This window comes from Acomys minous, assembly GCF_964271855.1.
Source record: "Acomys minous genome assembly, chromosome: 2".
NCBI classification, from domain to species: Eukaryota; Metazoa; Chordata; class Mammalia; order Rodentia; family Muridae; genus Acomys; species Acomys minous.
The window spans coordinates 132,650,484-132,668,789 of NC_140484.1; the positions used below are offsets into that span (position 1 = coordinate 132,650,484).

The 18,306-nt window shown below is 43.3% G+C and overlaps 1 protein-coding gene across 3 annotated transcripts in view; it reads left to right on the top strand.

The window, feature by feature from the left end:
* Nucleotides 1–18,306, top strand: part of C2CD3 (C2 domain containing 3 centriole elongation regulator) — a 107,365-nt gene that overhangs the window by 23,640 nt on the left and 65,419 nt on the right. For all 3 annotated transcript variants that reach the window (XM_084772933.1, XM_084772935.1, XM_084772934.1), the window contains exons 6-12: nt 2,445–2,577; nt 3,026–3,148; nt 6,998–7,145; nt 11,142–11,293; nt 12,039–12,248; nt 13,129–13,241; nt 16,295–16,413. In XM_084772933.1, the coding sequence (XP_084629059.1) occupies nt 2,445–2,577; nt 3,026–3,148; nt 6,998–7,145; nt 11,142–11,293; nt 12,039–12,248; nt 13,129–13,241; nt 16,295–16,413 (998 nt within the window). The remainder of the gene's footprint in view (nt 1–2,444; nt 2,578–3,025; nt 3,149–6,997; nt 7,146–11,141; nt 11,294–12,038; nt 12,249–13,128; nt 13,242–16,294; nt 16,414–18,306) is intronic.

The window sequence follows — 18,306 nt, forward strand, 5'->3', positions numbered from 1 at the left end:
TTTCTGCCTCCTTCTCATTCTCTGGCTTGTTTTGTCTTTACCTGTGTCTAGCTTGTTTTCTCCTTAACCTGTCTCTAAAACTCTCCTGGTAAAACTGCCTCTGGATTCCATGAACTAAACTACCATGAACTTAACTCCCCTGCACTGTCTCTCAACTCACTGACTCAACCGAACAGACTGAACAGACCTCAGAGATGGTCTAGTCTCTGTGTCTGTCTCCTGAGTCCTGGGATTAAAAGCATGTGCCTCCACACCAGGACCTAAGCTTCTCTTTACCTGAAACTTGCTCTATACCAGGTTGGCCTTGAACGCAGAGATCTGCTTGCCTCTGTCTCATGGGATTAAAGGAGTGTCTGTATTCCAGTCAGAATAGACGTATTGCTGGATTAAATTTCCTCTACATGATCGTTAGAAGAGCCTTCCAGCCGTAAGAATCTGGGAGACTAAACTTGAAAGGACTACTTCTGTAGCTGCTGAGGGCACTGGAGAAATAAAGCAAATACGTAAACATAGTGATCCTCCCAGTTTTCCTGTACATTACACCAGCAAAGAGGGTGCAGAGCTGAGTCAGCCAGCCAACTAGGATTTCTGAAATACCAGCTACACATTGTACCCAAGAGAGTTGGGCTTTAGAATGGATCAAAGGGAGCCGGGAGAAAAACCAGAAGCTATAAATAATCCTTTAACACAACCTTCTCACAGGATTCTCAGCCTTCCTCACACTGCGACCCTTTAATACAGTTCATGTTGTGGTGACCCCCAACCATAAACTTCTTTTGTTGCCACTTCCTAAGTGTCACTTTGCTAAGGTTATGAATCATAAAATAAATATCTGTGTTTTCCGATGGTCTTCAGCGGCCCCCGTGAACAAGCCATTCAACCCCCAGAGCGTTGTGATCCACAGGTTGACTACCACTGCTCTAACAGGCCTGTGCCCATGGCACCTAGGGAAGGAGTGTGGGAAACATCACCCTGGACGGACCTGAGTGCCCTGTCAGTGTGGGAAGGAGCTCCCAAGTTGGGGCCGAGGAAGCTGTTAGGTCCAGCGTCTTGAGAGTTGAAGGCGCTCCTGTTGTCATGCCTGAAGCTTTGAGAGCATGTTTCAGAGGATGGCTTTTTCAGCTGCGGAGCCAGTTGAGGGCAAAGGGTGAAGAACTTGAGTTCTGATTCCTCTTCCCTGTCTTCTTTAATGTTTATTTCCTTTCTATACCCTGCCTTGAAAAAGTATCTAAATAACAACTGCCATCTATGTATCCATGACAGAATAAATTGCTCTTGAAAGGTTGGCATTCCAAGAGACATTTTTACTGTAACAGAAGAAAAATAAGCTCAAGTCCAGTATCAGAAAGCAAAAATAAAGGTGGGGGTGGATCAGAAGCTATCAGGAACACTAAGATATTAACAATAATAGCTAATAATTAAATATGATTATATGTTATATTAAAGTTATCAGTGCCACTGTTCTTGTGCGCTGGGGCCTTTATTAGGTAAAGTAAAGGTTAGTTAATACAACAGCTTGAAATATCACAATGGTATATCTAAGAAGAGTGGGTAGTCTATATGCAATATGGGCAACCTTAGATAAACGGGTGCGTGTCCAGGGCAGAGTCGAACGGATTGAGATTTCATCACACTACTCAGAATAGCACATAAGTTAAAACTTGGAATACATAGTCTCTACTTAATGCTTTTGACTGAACTCATTGCAGAAAGTGAAGCCATAGACAGACAAGGGCGTACTCATAGTACAGGTGTCATCTGTGTGACTTGCACATGTCACTTTCATCTCAGAAGAATGTTGAGAGGATCTAATGAGTGCCTGGCACATGGTAAGGGCTTAATAAATGCCCATTGCTATTGTTGTTATTACCTAAGGGGTGGGGCAACTTTTACTTACCAAAAAATCGGAAGCCTTGAGCTCATCTCAGTTTTTCCAGTGTCCTGCTGTGGGAACCCAGAGGAGCCGTGAGCTGCATTTTGTCATTCTTACTCATGAAAATGTAAATTTAGAATAGGTTGTTATGGTATGCCTGGCTTCCAAAAGTGTAGCTAATATAGCTGTCAGTGTTTCTTGGTTAGGAATATTAAAACGCTTATAAATAAGAGAGTCAGAATAAGGTAGCTAGTTATAAAATGAAGCCTAGACACCATTACCTCATCCTATGCAATCAGCAGTTGGGAGAGTTGGGAGACATAACAACTCCCACAGTAAGATCAGTCTCTCTGGGGTAGTGCACTCACTCCTTGACATGACATCGCTAAACACAAGGCAGAAGCCAAGCAAACAACTGTCGCTAAGTGAACGTCCTCAAGGAATTCCTGGGCTAATGAGAGAACAGACACAAACCACTGCAGAAGTTGCTCATAGGAGGACAAGTACTGAGTATTGAAACCCTTCCTGCTGGTTTTCAGACGCTTTCATTTTCTGTTTTTGCTGCCTTTAGCTCTGTTAGAACAAGGCAATAAACTGCGGAATGCCATGTTGATCTCTGCCATGAACTCAAGCCCAGATACTAATATGCTGCTGGACAAAGTTCCTCCCTCTATGATGGAAGATGTTGTCAGAGCATCAGCAACGTAAGTTAGGGGCGGCACATGCCCCTGCAGCTCGTTTCCTGGGCTGTTGGTTTACCCTCTTTTTGTTACTATGAATGGGATAATCTCAGAGGTGTCCAGCAACTAATTCTTAATGTGGCAAGCCTACAGTAGACGGTACTCAAAATCTAACACCTAGCTTCGGTATTTGCTAAATATATAAATGGATAAATTCTTCACTCTCTAAACTGGAATGCTTTATATAAAATGAAGATTTTTTTCCCCTCCCTTCAGAAATGAAATGGGATTCTGATGTTGGGAAGAACTTCGCAAATTATAAAGTTTTATATACATTTAAGACAGATAAGTCTACATGTTAAATTTTCTAAGTTAGACTAGTACCTTCTACTCTTTCTTAGGTTAGTTAGGATTTAAATTTTTCCCATCTGTTAGCCATTCATGACAATACTTTTCCACAATTTGGAACCAGGAACTCATCTAAGAATCAACTTGAAGACCACAGTGAAGACTACCTCCTCCCCATGAGTGAGAATGCACTTTGTAAAGATGATGCAAGGGTTGACAGCAGGGCTATACAGCTGCTGCTAGGCAGGTGAGTGCTCTGCCAGTGCACTGAGTATCCTGTTAGCAGTACTTCCGTGGCCTAAGTCCTTTCCTGGTCCTTAAACTAGGACTGTTTGCCTAAATAAGAAGCCTTTTCTTTGGGCATTATTTACAAAATGGCCCCTAATCCACCTTTCTGCTCTTGTGTCCCTGCTTTCCTCATCATCCATGCTAGTGTGGTGTGATGAAGAGAGCATGAATTTTAACTAAGTCAAGTTGAAATTTGATGGTTATTGCTTAGCATTTTGGCCTTAGGCAGTTATCTCAGGTACAGAAACACTAAAAGAGCTTGTAAACTTTGTGAACTTGCAGTGAGGATAAGAAATGATGTACAAAAAGGAGTTCACACACCAGTTTGATACTGGTATTATTGTGAATATTGTTAACTGTGCACTGAAATCAGATTAATCACGTACTGTCTCTTGAGTCTGCCTCTGCAAACATCACTGTCTTGGAGAGGTAAAAGCAGCATGTTATACGTAAGATGCATGCTTTTAAGGTCACTTGTTTTAAGACTTGTTATTTTTTTTATTTTGCTTGGCTGGTTGGTTTGGGTTTGTTGTTGTTGGATTTATTTATTTGTTTGTTTATGGTTTTTGCTTTGGGATACAGGTTTTCTGTGTAGCCCTGGGTGTCCTGAACTCACTCTGTAAGCCAAGCTGGCCTCAAACTCACCGAGATCTGCCTGCCTTGGCCTCCCAAGTGCTGAGATTAAAGGTCTGCAGAGGGTCTCATGTAACTTGCTATGTGACTGAGAATGACACTGAACCCAGATCCTCCTACCTCTACCGCCCAATTGCTGGGATTACAGGCATGCACCACACTGCCTGGCTTTTCCATTTAGCTTAATTTGGTTAAAATTTAAGCTTATAGAGAAGTGGTAAAGACATAACCATTTGTTGACAAAGGGCTTTGACTGAGTATAAGAGTAGAAAGCTCAGCCTGGCAACACTGAAAAATTAACTGAGTAAGAGATGAAAAGTCCTTCCCAGTAGAGGTGGGAAGGCAGTTGAGACAAAAGCAGAGAGTGAAGCACAGCCCCTAGGAGTTTTGTCCTTGGTATCATAATGACAAATATGAATCCTCTTGGATGGAAGGCAACAATTTGAAGATGGTTCAGGTTTGAGCCTGTAGTTGTAAACCCAAGTTGCTTGTGGAACATTCAAATGTAGTTCTGTAAGCACCTGAGCATACAGAGCAAAGCTCAGGAAAGAGGATAAAAATAGGGCATCTGTTAGCTCCATAGCAGAAACAGAAAGCTGGAGAGTGAGCACGTCACCCAGGGAGTGAACTGCAGAATGAAAGTAAACATGGACCTACTTCCATATCCACTTACGCTTAAACCTTAGTACGATGGTGATCAAAGACTAGAAGAGGCGTAAAATCAAACTGAAAAGGAGACGGGGCCCTGGAAGGGATGTCGGTAGGAATTTTGGGAGTTAGAAAGCAAAAGGAAAAGCGAAGCTGCCCTAGCAAGGCAGAAAGCATGGCTCATGTCTGACTCTGACCACCCACACTCTGAGACTTACGTAAGAGGTAGCTGTCTCCTGCAGCCTCCACAGCAGCTACCATGGCATGCTGTCTGAAGTCAGAGCGGTAATTCATGTAAACATACATTATAGAATATTGTTTGCCATAGAGCAATCTCTTGATAAATGTTCAATATTATCATAATTCTGCCGCTTTCCCCAGAGGTAAGAGCTTGACATTTCCTGCCCATTGGAAGACTGGATAGACACTATCTGTAGAGGCTCTAGATGCATGGGTGCCCAGCACAGCTGAGGGGAGGGGGAGCACCACGCTGAAGGGAACTAAGGTCAGAGAAGTGCGTGGGGTAATGAACCCTCTCTCTAGCCTCAAGCCCCTTTCTCTTCTTGACCCCTAAGCATATTCACAGCCCCATTACCTCCCAGACAGGAAATTACCTGAGCAGGATAAAAGGTTAAGATACCACAAACTGAAATTTACTCAACAAAATGATCCAGCCCTGCCTGGTAGTTTTGTAGTGAAGCCACCAGTTACCCTTGGCCTCCTGACTCTTAGCCTGCGTATGGAGCTTTGGTCAGCATCTCAGGGCCTGGACTTAAGACATGACGAATGCCTCCAGCACATGCACAGGTAACAAGATTCAGCAGAACATTTTAGAAGAAAAAAATCCTGGAAAATTTAACAAAAAGAATGAAACTGGAAAATATCAAAGTAAAGTTTAAAATTGGTAACATTTTCAAATGATTCAACCTCTAGGTAATTGAAACTTCAAAAATAATGTTTAATAAAAATAAAGGAATCATGCTGACAGTGGGCTTGTCTTAATTAGGCTAAGAAACAGGCAAAGGTAAACACTATAATAAATAGGTACATTAATTCAAAGAAATAATTGCAAGAAGGAAAAACAAAATATGGAGGGCTACATGCTGAACAGTAGAGAGCTCTGTAAATGTGTGTGCACAGTAGGTTGCGGTAGCAAACAGCTATGGTGGACAGCATAAGCCCTCAGTCCTAATAAAGAGGAGCTGGAGAGGTGGCTGAACTTTAGAAGCACTTGGCCCTGTTGCAACCTGGGTGCTTCCCAGCACCCACAAGGTCAGCCATAGCCAGCTATGAGGAGGTTTCAGAGGACAGAATGCCCACTTCCAACCTCCACAGGCACGCATCGGGTACAAATGCATGCACACACTCATAGACATAAAATTTACATTTTTAATTAAAAAAAACATATAGAGGGGTACCAAGAATACTTTCAAAAAGCAGTTTTAGATTCCAGGAGGCTAGTGAGATAGCTCAGTAGATAAAGGCACTTACCATCCAGTCTGGCCATCTTTGTTCTGTCCCTGGAGCTCACTTGGTAGGAGAGGACCCACGCCTACAAGTTGTCCTCGCAAACATTGTCTCATTTGAAAGAAATGATTGTGCACATTACTTTCATTTTTTTAGAAATTAAAGAAAAAGAATGGTAGCTACTTGAAAAGGAAGCAGAAGAATAATAAATATTTAAGTCAATAATTAGCACATAAGATTTAACAATATTATTACTTTATTATTAATAGATGTTCATTAAAATATTGTTAACTTCGCCAGGCATGGTGGCACATGCCTGTAATCCCAGTACTCAGGTAGGCAGAGGCAGGCGGAACATTATGAGGCCAGCCCAGTCTACAAAGTGAGTCCAGAACAGCCAAGGCTATACAGAGAAACCCTGTCTCCAAAAAAAAAGTGCACATGTGTGTATGTGTGTACACATATATATATTTAAGTTCAATAATGTTAAAGTATTAGTTACATAAGAGAAAGAAAAAAAGGACAAATCATTCCTTAAAATATGAGTTTATAGTTATATACTTACCTCCTTAGTTTATAAACTCCTTGTAATGTTACTCATTTTTATATTCAATATAAAATTAATATAATAATTCCAAAATACATGTGGTTGCTTAACGGAAGAAGGTGTTTTTGTGAATTAGCCATTTTTTCACAAAAACATTTACTTTGCAAAATGATAGTTACCATTTTTTTCCTCCCTATGAGAGCACAGACGCTACAGGAGCACAGCTGGACCTAGGGTAGCCATCTCTATGGCAACTATAGCACATAATAGATGGCCAACAGACATTCGCTGAGTGAGAGCACAATGCATGTCAGTAATGGGATTTGAGTACTACTTGACGTCATCCCAAGAGAGGGGAAATAGAGTTGGAAAATGTCACCCCATAGTCAGTTAAGAGTGAGTCCTTGGCATATGTTCTTTCACATTTAGAATGTTAGTAAGTTTTGCCAGAAAGAGAGACTAGTTCTGCCAACCTCTCTTACAGCCCTCTGGCTTTGTTGCTCTTGTCTCCAGTGCTGAATTGTCGCAAGGTCGGATCTGGAATGGATTAGGCTCTCCTCCAGATTCCCCGGCTCCTGGGAGTGATGTGTACTGCAGCAGTGACCTGAATGACCCACAGTATGACCAGAGTCTCCTGGAGAACTTGTTCTACACAGTGCCTGTAAGTCATTGACTCTGAAGCTCTGCGAGTCAAAAGCACGGCCTTCAGTAGACAGCCATGATGCTTGCAGGAAACGTCATTTTACATACAGCTTATTTAGCAATCATGACGGCTAAAGAAGAAAGTATTATCATTTTACAGAAAAGAGACAGGCCTAGTAGCACGAGAATTTTGTCTCAAGGATTCAAAGCCAGAATCAGACCAGATTCACACACGTCCAGAGCCTGCGTTCCAGTACATTGTAGGCTTCTTCAGAGCACTTCTGAGAAACAGCTAGTACAGGCATGCCTTGAAACTCACTTCGTATCTATGCAGAAGAGTCCAGAAACATTTCTACTCACAGGTGACAGAACCCATCTGTTGGCTTATTAGACAGGAAATTCTTCTCAGGCAGTTCTGCAACCTTCTTTTTATGTCAGGCTACATGATTTGTTGCTGAGTTAGCATCTTCTGGACACTATACATAATGAGCCTAATTCTACAAGTAATCCTGGAGATAGCTGTCATGCTCCTCATCTAAGCCCATTTTTTATTACTATAACAGAATACCTGAGGTAGGCTAACTTTATAGAGAAAAGAGGTTTATATAGCTCATTGTGTAGGAGGCTGAAAGCCTAAACAGCACTGTTCTAAGTTCTCATGAGGACCCCATTGGCTGCACCATCTTATGGTATATATGAGGGAGGCATCATCATATCACCAAACAGGAAGCCACGGCAGGACTACAGTCCCATCATCATCCGTTCTAAGCACTTGTCCTAACAGAAGTAAGCATCTCCTCCCTGAGTCCTGACATCTTAACAGTCACTGCGGGCCAAGCTTTCAACATAAATAGCTTTTAGGGACACACTCTAATCATGTCCAGACCATCACATTTCTGATTTTCCTTTTTTTCTACATCAAGGGGAAAAATGACTGAAATACAAGGTAGTTTATTCTGATTTGGTAGTAAGTCATGGAGGCCGCCAGAATTGAGACAAAATGGGGAAATTATATGACAGCGACAGGAAGAGGATATGCGGGGTAAGGGGTTTCTAACAGACTTGAGAGTTTTGAAAGGCAGAGAAATGGGCTTGATTTCTGTTGATGTGATAACACCATGACCAAAAGCAAGCCGGGGAGGAAAAGATTTCCTTTATCTTACAGCTTACATCTTCTGTCACTGAGGGCAGGAACTGAGGCAGAGACAACAGACGAACATCACTTGCAGGTTGCTGCTCAGGGCTCACTCAGCCTGCCTTACATAACCTAGTCCACCGGCCAGGGGTGGTCTGGGCCTTCCCACTTCATTCATTCATTGAGAAATGCACTACAGACTTGACTGTAGGCCACTCACAAAACTCTAACAGCACACGGGGCAGAGAGGGCGCGTATAGAAAGAGCAGGTGGAGGCGGTGGGGGCGTATGTTTTTTCTGGGCAGTGCTGGTGATTGAACCCAGGGTTTTGCGTGCATTAGACAAGTGCTCTAAGACTTGCCTATATCCCTTGTCCAAGTAAAAGTGTGTTTATGTTCTACAAGGAATCCAGTTAATGGGCATTTGCAAGAGGATAGAGACTAGCACTGGTCTAAAACAGGCAAGACCTTGAGTTTGAGCCCCAACCCCGGAAAACATTTATGTGCAAAATCAGCTGATAGGCTGGGCTAGCACACTGGCCAGACTGAACAGCTTCCATGTCAGGTGAGGGCAAATGATGAGATTTTTAACCCATGGGACCAGAGTTAGAGGGCAGAAGCAGAAGCAGAGAAAACACTTTTGGTTTCTTGGGAGAGGAGAGAGAAACAGAGTAAAAGGTGGAACTGGCACCATGGGAAAAAAAAGAGTTTGAATTGGAAAGACGCCAGCTGTTAGGCTCCCAGGACTTCCTGCCGCAGCAGTCGTCACTGATGACCATGTTCCATGTGGGAGAGGAAAGGGTCCGTCTCTGCTGCACACTCATGTGCCAAGGCCTCTCCATGCTGTCCATTAGTTGTGCCTGTACCAAATGCTCTTATTCATTTTTACTTCAGTTTAATTCTTTTACCACACCAGCGAGGTAGTATTTTCATACATACAGAGAAGTTGCTTACAAGGAAGCTGGTCTGTGGTGATACACACCTGTAATTCAGCCACCCGGGAGTCTGAGGCAGGAGCCATGGCTTTGGGCCCACCTGGGCTACAGAGCATATTGAGGGATGCATAGTCAATCTCAGCAGTCAGGTGGCAGAAGCAGGATATCCCTCAGTTCAAGGCCAGCCTGGTCTACATAGTGAGTTCCAGGACAACCAGGGGTTCACAGAGAAACCTTGTCTCAAAATAAATACAGAAATGAATGGATAGATAGATAGATAGATAGATGATGGATAGATAGATGGATGGATGGATGGATGGTAGACAGACAGGTGAGAGCACTGTGAGCTTTTCGGTGGCAGGCCTGGCATCCTTAGCCTGGACATTCCAGCAGGATATTATATTCTCCTGCTGTCTCACACTCTCCACAGCCTTAAGCATGGCCGTAGAACTCTACCCCAACTTACCTCATCCCCCACCTCTGCCTCTTCTCGCCCGCGTCTCCACACTAGTATCCCATCCACTCCTCACACACCCCACACCTTCCTGCTTTTCTTTCTTTCTCCTGATCCTCCTTCTGTGGAGTGGAAATACTCTTTTTTGTTACCCATACAGCAAAGATACTGAGGAAATGGATGTTGGAAGGGCACTAAATAATCCCCCATGCTATGTGAGTGAAGCAACGTTAGAAAACATTTCTTGATGGATGGTGGACCAGTTGATCACGAGGCGTCAGGAAGGCCAAGCACTTGACATGTTCACGCTGTGCTCCACAGGCGATGTGAGGTGTTCTAATAGTGAGCAATAGCCACAGCTTAGAAATGCAGCACTGTCGCTGAGTGCTTGTGGCTCCTGGTAAAAAGCTTTTGGCTAAGCTTTTTAACAACCCCATTTATATTTGCCCTAATTAATTGTTTTGTTTTATTTGAATCAGGGTCCCATTGTGTGCCTCTGCCTGTTCCTGGTTATACAAAAGTAATCTGGTGGATTACTGGATTGCTGGAATTAAAAACATGTGTCACCATGCCAGGCATCTGTACTTAGTTTTAAAAGCTGCTATTAAAGGAAAATTATGAGCAAAAGCTTTCCACTTTGATCTTTGAGTTAATTTGTCCTCCTTATCGTGGGTCAACAAACTGCACACCCAAAAACACTGAAAGGTGGAAGCTGGGGAAGACAGGCTTGAGGAGCCGGGCCTTCCTGAACACGTATTAGCTCACTGTGTGCCCTTTAATTGAAGCCAAACAATCCCCATTTGTTTTACATTTTGTGATACCATAGACTAATTAGTTAATTACAGTACATGGCCTTTTATCAAAAATAAAATTAGAGGAGATTTTTCAGCTGATTTCCTTCATGAAGGCAATTTGTGAAATAGCCATTAATTTTTAAGCACAGTTAAGAGCAGAGTGAATAATTTAGAGCGTGGATCGTGGAGGGAGACAGTCTTGGTACCTCGCACCTCGTGCAGGTGGGACTGTGGTAAGCATTCTGCCTCACCTCTACTGTGCTGGAAAGACAGAATCCAAGCTCATGGAGATCCAAATGTGCCTTCGCCCGAACAGCTAGGAATCACAAGCAAGCTCCCGGGCTTTCCCAACTGTAAAGAAAAGACACGGTGCCTGGCAGGAACGTGCTGGACACTTAGCTACATGTGCAGCGCCTAGCACAGTGCTGAACACAGCGCACAGTCAGTGCAGAGGTCTCCTCGAGAACAGCTGTGTCTTTCCCTTGTTTACTCGGAACGGACTTGGAGCTTGTCTTGGTGAACTGCAGATTGCTTTTGTGTAACCAGGAACAATGTGCAATATGCCCCTGCTGTCAGCTAGCTCTTAAGAGATGATGTCTGCAGAAAAGAAATTGCTGCTTGCTTCTGGAGAAAAATCATAACTGCTTTCTTGTAGCAAGGGTCTTTCAGGGCCACGTCTTGTGTTCATCTTCCCCTAGAAATCTGATGTCAGCGCCAGTGATTTCCTCAGTGAAGAGGATGACATGGAACCTTCTAAAGCAATGAACCACTCAAAAGCCTCTGGCAGATCTAAGGCTGAAGGGTCAAGTGCGCACAAGCTGAAGAAAAGAGCAGCTGTCAAGAAAAGCAGGTGAGCCTCAGGGTGTTGATGCAGGCTAAAGCAGAGCCGAGGGAAATGGCCTGGATTTCAGACTGTCTGACTGGTTAAGTTATAGCAACTCATTGAAGGATTTCAGTCCTTAAAAAGGTAATGCACAACTTGGCAGACAGAGGTAGATGGCAGGCACAGATAGATCTCTGTGAGTTCAAGGCCAGTCAGGTGTACCTGGTGAGTGGCAGGACACCCAGGGCTACATAGAGAAGCCTTGTCTCAAAAAGTGTAAAAAAAAAAAAAGATGCATGAAAAGATGGGTGATGATGGGGAAGCAGAATAGTGAGTTGTGGTGTGTTTACTGTGATCACACCTACATGGAAAATGTGGAAAGTGATGTGATAATGAGATTAGGATAGTGGGTAAGCTAGAATAAGTTAGACTTCCCTTCTAGAAAAATCTAATTCTGTATCATTTTTGTATCATCCGTTCCACACTTGTATGGATATAAACCTTACAGTTAATATGTTCACAAGCTTTCAGGTGAGGACCAGATTCTGTTCATAACAGCTGGTTTCTAACCCAGCATGGAAGGTGAAGTAGGAGGACCAGGGTTCCAGACCAGTTGGGCTACATAGTGAGACCTTGTCTTAAAGTAAAACACAGAGTGGCTCCTACTTAACATTGGAAAGAAGTCCTCACTGCTCATTCTCTTTCCTCCTGTGCAACTGGATTGTTCCTAGTTGGGCCTCTAACTCCTGCCTACCTGTCTGTGAACTTGCAGAAATCCAGTTGACCAACAAGTGCCCTCAAGAATTCCAGAACATACCCCAGCGGTGTCACTAAGTGTGGATAGACTGGCTCTTCTGGGTAGAATACATTCGGTCAGAATCATCATTGAAACCATGGGTGTCCCTCCAGATAGTCCCCAAGTGACACCAAGTCGGAAAAGCATTGCTGGGAAACCACCAAAGCCAGCAGCAGCAAAAAAGCGGTACGCCTAACTAAGAAAGCTAATTGTGGTGTTCGGAGACAGTGTGGCTGGTGACGGGAAGAGTCTCAACTCTTGATGATTTGTTTTCATGTGCATTTTTCAATTAGTAAAAGTGATTTGAAGTTCCCAAGAATGAGGGTAAATTTGGGATAAAGAAAACCCGGGTGGAAACCATCTTATAGCCCTTACGAACACCTAGATGGTTGTAGTGTAGCGCCTCAGAGGCCAGGTAGCTGTTTGATACTGAGAGTGCTGTGAGGGAGAGTGATACACAGGTTGGGCAGAAGTGCTGCCCTAATTGTCACTATGCCTCCCAAGAATAAACTGCCTTTTGATGACCAGGGCGAATTGAGTGAAATCGTCATGGACAGATACGGGGCAGACAATTTCTTAGATACTCAGTTATATCAAGATACTAAGTGCCTACCTACACATAACTTGGACTTGCTGTCATTTTCTTTAAAATAAAATTTAAAAAGAAAAAAAGAAAAAAAATGAAAGTGCTGTGAGTGCTCTCAAAAACAAGCTGCAGCCCACATGGCAGATGATGAGCTTTCAAGAACAGACGTGATCGCTAATGACCTCTGAGGCAATTTGATCCTAACGGGAACTTCAAAGATAGTTTCATATTTGTTTTTAGATTTTTTTTTAATGTGTATGGATGTTTTCCCTGTATGTGTACCACATGTGTGCCCGGTGCCCAGGGAGATCAGAAAAGGGCGTTGGGTTCCCTGGAACTAGCCTTAGAGACAGCCGTGAGCCTCCATGAGGGGAATGGAAACCTAACTAGGCCCCTCTGCAAGAGCAACAAGGGCTCTTACCTGCAGAGTCATCTCTCCAGCCCGTTTGGTTTGTTTTTAATCGATTCTTTTTCTTCCAGCACTTTCTTTGTGGAGTATCACTTTCCTGTGGGCTTTTCCAAAAGTGGACTGGGAAAGACAGCTTTGGTCACTGAGGTTGTTCGACTTGCCTCCAGTAAAATCACAGATGGAGGTAAGAGGCCTGCTGGCTTTCTGCTGATCACTGCCTCTGACCAGAGTCAGCTAAGACCACATGTATGCACCACAAACCCTGGCCTGGTTTTGCTTTTTTCAGTGGCCTCACTATGTAGGCTGAGCTCAGACTTGCAGTCATCCTGCCTTGAGGATTTCAAGAACGCGCCACTGTGCCTAGCTGTAGATGGTATTGTTTATAGTCATGTCTTAGAGTTACTATTTCTATGATGAAATACTGTGTCTAGAAGTTAGGTGAGGAGTTAGGCGTTCACGTGGTTTACATGTCCACGTCTTAGTCCACCATCAAAGGAAGTCAGGACCGGAACCTGGAGGCAGGAGCTGATGCAGAGGATGTGGAGAGGGGCTGCTTACTGGCTGGCTCCCTATCTGGCTTGCTCAGCCTTTCCTATACAACCCAGGATCACCAGCCCAGGGATGGCACCACCCACAGTGGGCTAATCACTCCCCATCTATCACTGATTAAGAAAATGCCTTACAGGCCTGCCTCTGGGCAGCCTGTCTTATTGAAGTCATCTCTCAAATGGTGGTACCTCCTCTCCAGGAACTCTAGCATGTGTCAAGTTGACATAAAACTAGCCAGCACAAGTATAAAAGTTTGGTGGTGGTGATAGTGGGTTTTGAAGTTTTTTTTTGGTTTGAGAGGATTTTTTGGTTTTTGGTTTTTCAAGTTAGAACTTCTCTGTGTGGCCCTGGATGTCCTGGTACTCACTCTGTAGATCAGGGTATCCTTGAACTCAGAGTTCAGCCTGCCTCTGGATCCTGAGTGCTAGGATTAAAGGCATGCACCACCAACTCCTGGCTAAGTTTTTTGGTTTTTTTATTTTTGGTTGGTTGATTTTAGGTTTTGATTTGTTTGGATTTCCTTCCTTCCTTATCTTCTTTCTTTCTTTCTGGTTTTCTGAGACAGGGTTTCTCTGCTTAACAAAGCCCTAGCTTTCCTGGACTCACTTTATAGACCAGGCTGGCCTCGAACTCACAGAGATCTGCCTGCCTCTGCCTCCTGAGTGCTGGGGACTAAAGGCATGCACCAGCATGCCCAGCCAAGCTTTTTGTTTTTATGTAGTTGATTTTATCTACTACTTCTTTTGTTGCTGATATTTCTGTTGTTGATGATATTTTTTCTTTTTTGTTGTAAATACTTATAACTCCCAAAAATATGTTCCTGTAATCTAGTAAATATTACAGCTGTTTTTTTTTTAATTACAATTTTAAAAATTTTAGTTTTGTGTTTGTAAGTGGATGTGAGAGGGGCAGCAGCAGGTGTGGAGGTCCTAGCACAACTTTCAGGAGTCAGCTCTCTCCTGGTGTGGGCTCCAGAAGCCAAGCTCAAGGTACCAAGCGTGGCAGCACATGTTTTAACCTCTGAGCCATCTACTGGCCCTACAGCTGCTTTCCTTACACAGTCTGCTTGTAGACTGGGTCCTTGTTTTCATCATAATCTTAGGCAAAATTACTTTTTGTCTTTAGGTCTCTCTCACCAGTAACATAGATTAGACTGTGTATTTCTTGATCTCTTCCAACTCTAAAAAAATATTCTCTAAGACATGGTTAGCAACTTTTTTAAAAATTGTATATGAGTGTTTTATCTGCAGAAGAGGACATCAGATCACATTATAGGTGGTTGTGAGCCACCATGTGGTTGCTGGGAATTGAACTCAGGACCTCTGGAAGAGCAGGCTGCATTCTTAACCACTGAGCCATCTCTCCAGCCCTGTGGTTAGCAACTCATACAAGTTTCTTACATTATCACATTCATTCAGTACTAAAAAAGATTTAAGAAACAGAATCATGTGATTAATATAGTGATTATGAGGAAATGTGCCTAGGTAGGAAGGAGCAATCTTAACACCAGATTGCAACAGAATTGTTTGCTCATTAAGAACTACTACTGTACTCAGTGTCTTGCCATTTGTCCCCCCCGTTGGCCTCCCTGGTGCCCCAAAGAGGTGTAAGTTTTATCTTTCTTTTCCCAGTTATGGCAACTAGAGAAATTGAGCTCATGGTGACTAGTTACAGGCCTTTTGACCTGTGTATCAACCCAGATAGCAAGAGCCAGATCCTGCCTATGAGAAATGGGAAGCTGAGAACCAAGTGTTAAGATTGCCAGAAAGAACAGAGAAGAGTAGGTCAAACCAGTGATTTGCATGAATGGATATTCAATGCCAGAGTCTCTACAGAATTGATGAGCGGTCTGCAGATCGATTAAAGATGCTTAGAAGTGAATGAACAGGAAGGTCATCTTACAGGTGACAAAAGTAACGTAAAAGGAGCACTGTCTCCTTTGATTTTATTCTCAGATTCCTTTTCTTCCCTTTATTTCCTGGATGAAGCTCCATTTCAACAAAGACAAACTAAATACCACTGTCACTTTGTGGTGTTTATAACAGAAATCCCTGTCCATTCAGGCGTGGGCTCCACTCCACCTGACAGGGCCAGCTAGCATGAGTAGCTGATATCTGAGTGACAGCATTCAGATTAGCTGTCCATTAGCCAGAAAATTAGCTCATTTTTGTTACCAGAATTTTTAATTTCATGCTTTTGTGAATCCATTTATCCCTCATCTTCCATCTAGTTAATATCTTTTTTCTGTTGAGCCACTTACCTGCCTGTCTTTCAAAAACAGTCATGTTTGCCAAACCATACTTAGCACAGACCTTTAGTCCCAGCACTTGAGAGACAGAGGAACTCTCTGTGAGTTCCAAGCCAGCCAGGCTACATAGTAAGACCTGCTCTCCAAACAAATAAATGAGTATTTATTATAAATAAATCACATTACCTTGGCCACAGTGCGGTGGATAGAGATGTCTTCCATTCGCGTGTTTGGTGACCATTTCTCATAGTGAGGCTGAGCAGTACCATCCTGCCTGCCTGCTGCACTGTACCCAGGTTTTCTTGTCTCTTCTTACAGCCTGTTATTTTATGAAGTCACACTGACTGAGTTTCTGATTTGAAAAGGGTGGGTGGAGTCTAAGCATGGATTAATGATGGCTCTGTTTGGGTTGTGTGGCATGTGCCTGTTCTCCCTCACAGTGGTGAGATTCCAGCAGCGGTTTGTGTGTCCGATAGCGTTTGGCGGCCCGATGATAGAGCACTGGTGGAACTCTAGCCTCACCTTCCAAATTTATGCAAAGAAAACGCCGCAGAAAAAGGTAAGCCGTTCACGCCTTAACATTCACACCAGACATTTTCCTAAATAAACCAGATTTCTGGGCTTGAGTAACACTGTCAACTCTAGTAATCATACAGCTCTGAGAAGTAAGATCCTTGTCAGCTACAGTTCATAGAAGAAGCTGCGAAGCTCAGGGGCCTGAGGTTCCCTTTCTAACAAAAGCAGAACAGAGCATCATGCAAGTTCCTGGTCTGCTCTGGTCTGCTCTGGTTTGGATTTTTTGGGGTTTGTTTGTTTGTTTGAGACAGAGTCTCCCTTATGTAATCCAGGCTAGTCTTGAACTTGTAGTCCTCCTGCCTCAGCCTTCTCAGTACTAGGAGTACAGGTGTGTGCCAGCCGCTGCTGACAGAGCCCATGTCCTGACTGCCCATACACTGTAGGGCAGAGGCAGTCTTAGTATCGGTTGTTTTATATAGGCCTTAATTTGAAGTTCTCCTTTCTGTTTCTGGGCAAAATGTATGAAGTACCCAGCCCACACCAAAAATAATAAAAGTACAGGTAGTGATTACTCAAATAGTTCTAGTTATGAAGTTCATTTGCAAGTGACCACATGGAGATGAGTGATGTGAGCAGTTTGTTTAGTGAAAGAGCAGCCCAGGTGTGAATAGGGTGAGTGCACCTTTTGTTGTGGTGGTCCCACTACCCCAGAATGTAAACAGTGTGAACTCTGCTTAGGAAAATAGTAAAACAGAAAGAAGAGGGAGTTTTGTTCAGCTATGACATAACTTCAAGACAACCTCAATTAATATTTTAATATATTTACATTGCATTTCCTTAAACCTAGCTAGTGGCATTTTTTAATTATGAAATAATATTGCATTATTTTAAGAAACTTAAAACATGTTTTTCCATTTGAATACCACCCATCAAGAAGGCAGAATTTGCCTGTAGCCAAGGTAGAAGCAGATGGATCTCTGGCAGTTCAGGGATAGCCAGGTTACGAGGAAAGTTCCAGGCCAGCAAGGGCTGCGCTGTGTGATTATTAGATTTGTTGTGCATGCGTGGCCTGCCTTCTGGTACTCGGCTGGAAGTGTGTCTGCAACTCTGAGGGATGGGAAGGTATTCCAGGCCTGCGGTGCGACAGTGTCCCAAGGGAACCTCGCAGCTCCGAGAAGAGGCTTCCTCGACAGAGATGTTACAGATCCCAGGGAAGGTTGCCCCAACACCTGAGCAGCCTATGAGCCCGAGCTCCGCTTAGTCTCCAGCTGATGCAGCCCCAGACATTTTTCTACTTTTTAATTTTGATCAGGTTCTCGCTAAGTTACTCAGGCTGGTCTTGAACTCACTCTGTCGTGCAGCAAGGCCCTGAGCTTTCTGCCCATCCTTAGCTCCTAAGTAGCTGAGACTTCAGACATAGCACTAGGCCCTGCTGATTCTTTCACCAGGGTACGATGGTTCATAATTTTGTATGTATCTTCTTATTGTTGGGATTTTTTCTTTTAACATGTACCATGGGTTTTTATTTCATTTCATAAATGAAATAATTTTTACATAATTTTATGTTTGTGGATTTATATAATGTATGTAATTTATTACTCAACTTTTATCAAACATAACAGGTGTTGCTCATATTACCATAAGCTCAGTGAGTTGGCAGTGGTGGCTCGTGCTTTTAATGCCAGCAGATGGGAGGCTGAAGGATCTCCTGCTGCACATAACGAGTCCAGGACAGACACATAAAATTATTTCACTGCTACTTCATAAGTGTGATTTTGCTACTGTCATGAAACGTAATGTAGCTATCTGCTATGAGAACCCAAGGGGTCAAGCCTCACAGGTTGAGAACTGCTGCGTTAGACGTTTGCTTCCTAGCTACTAACTGCTTTTAATATGTGAGCTTTGTACATAGCTTTTATATGTTATTTATCTAGTA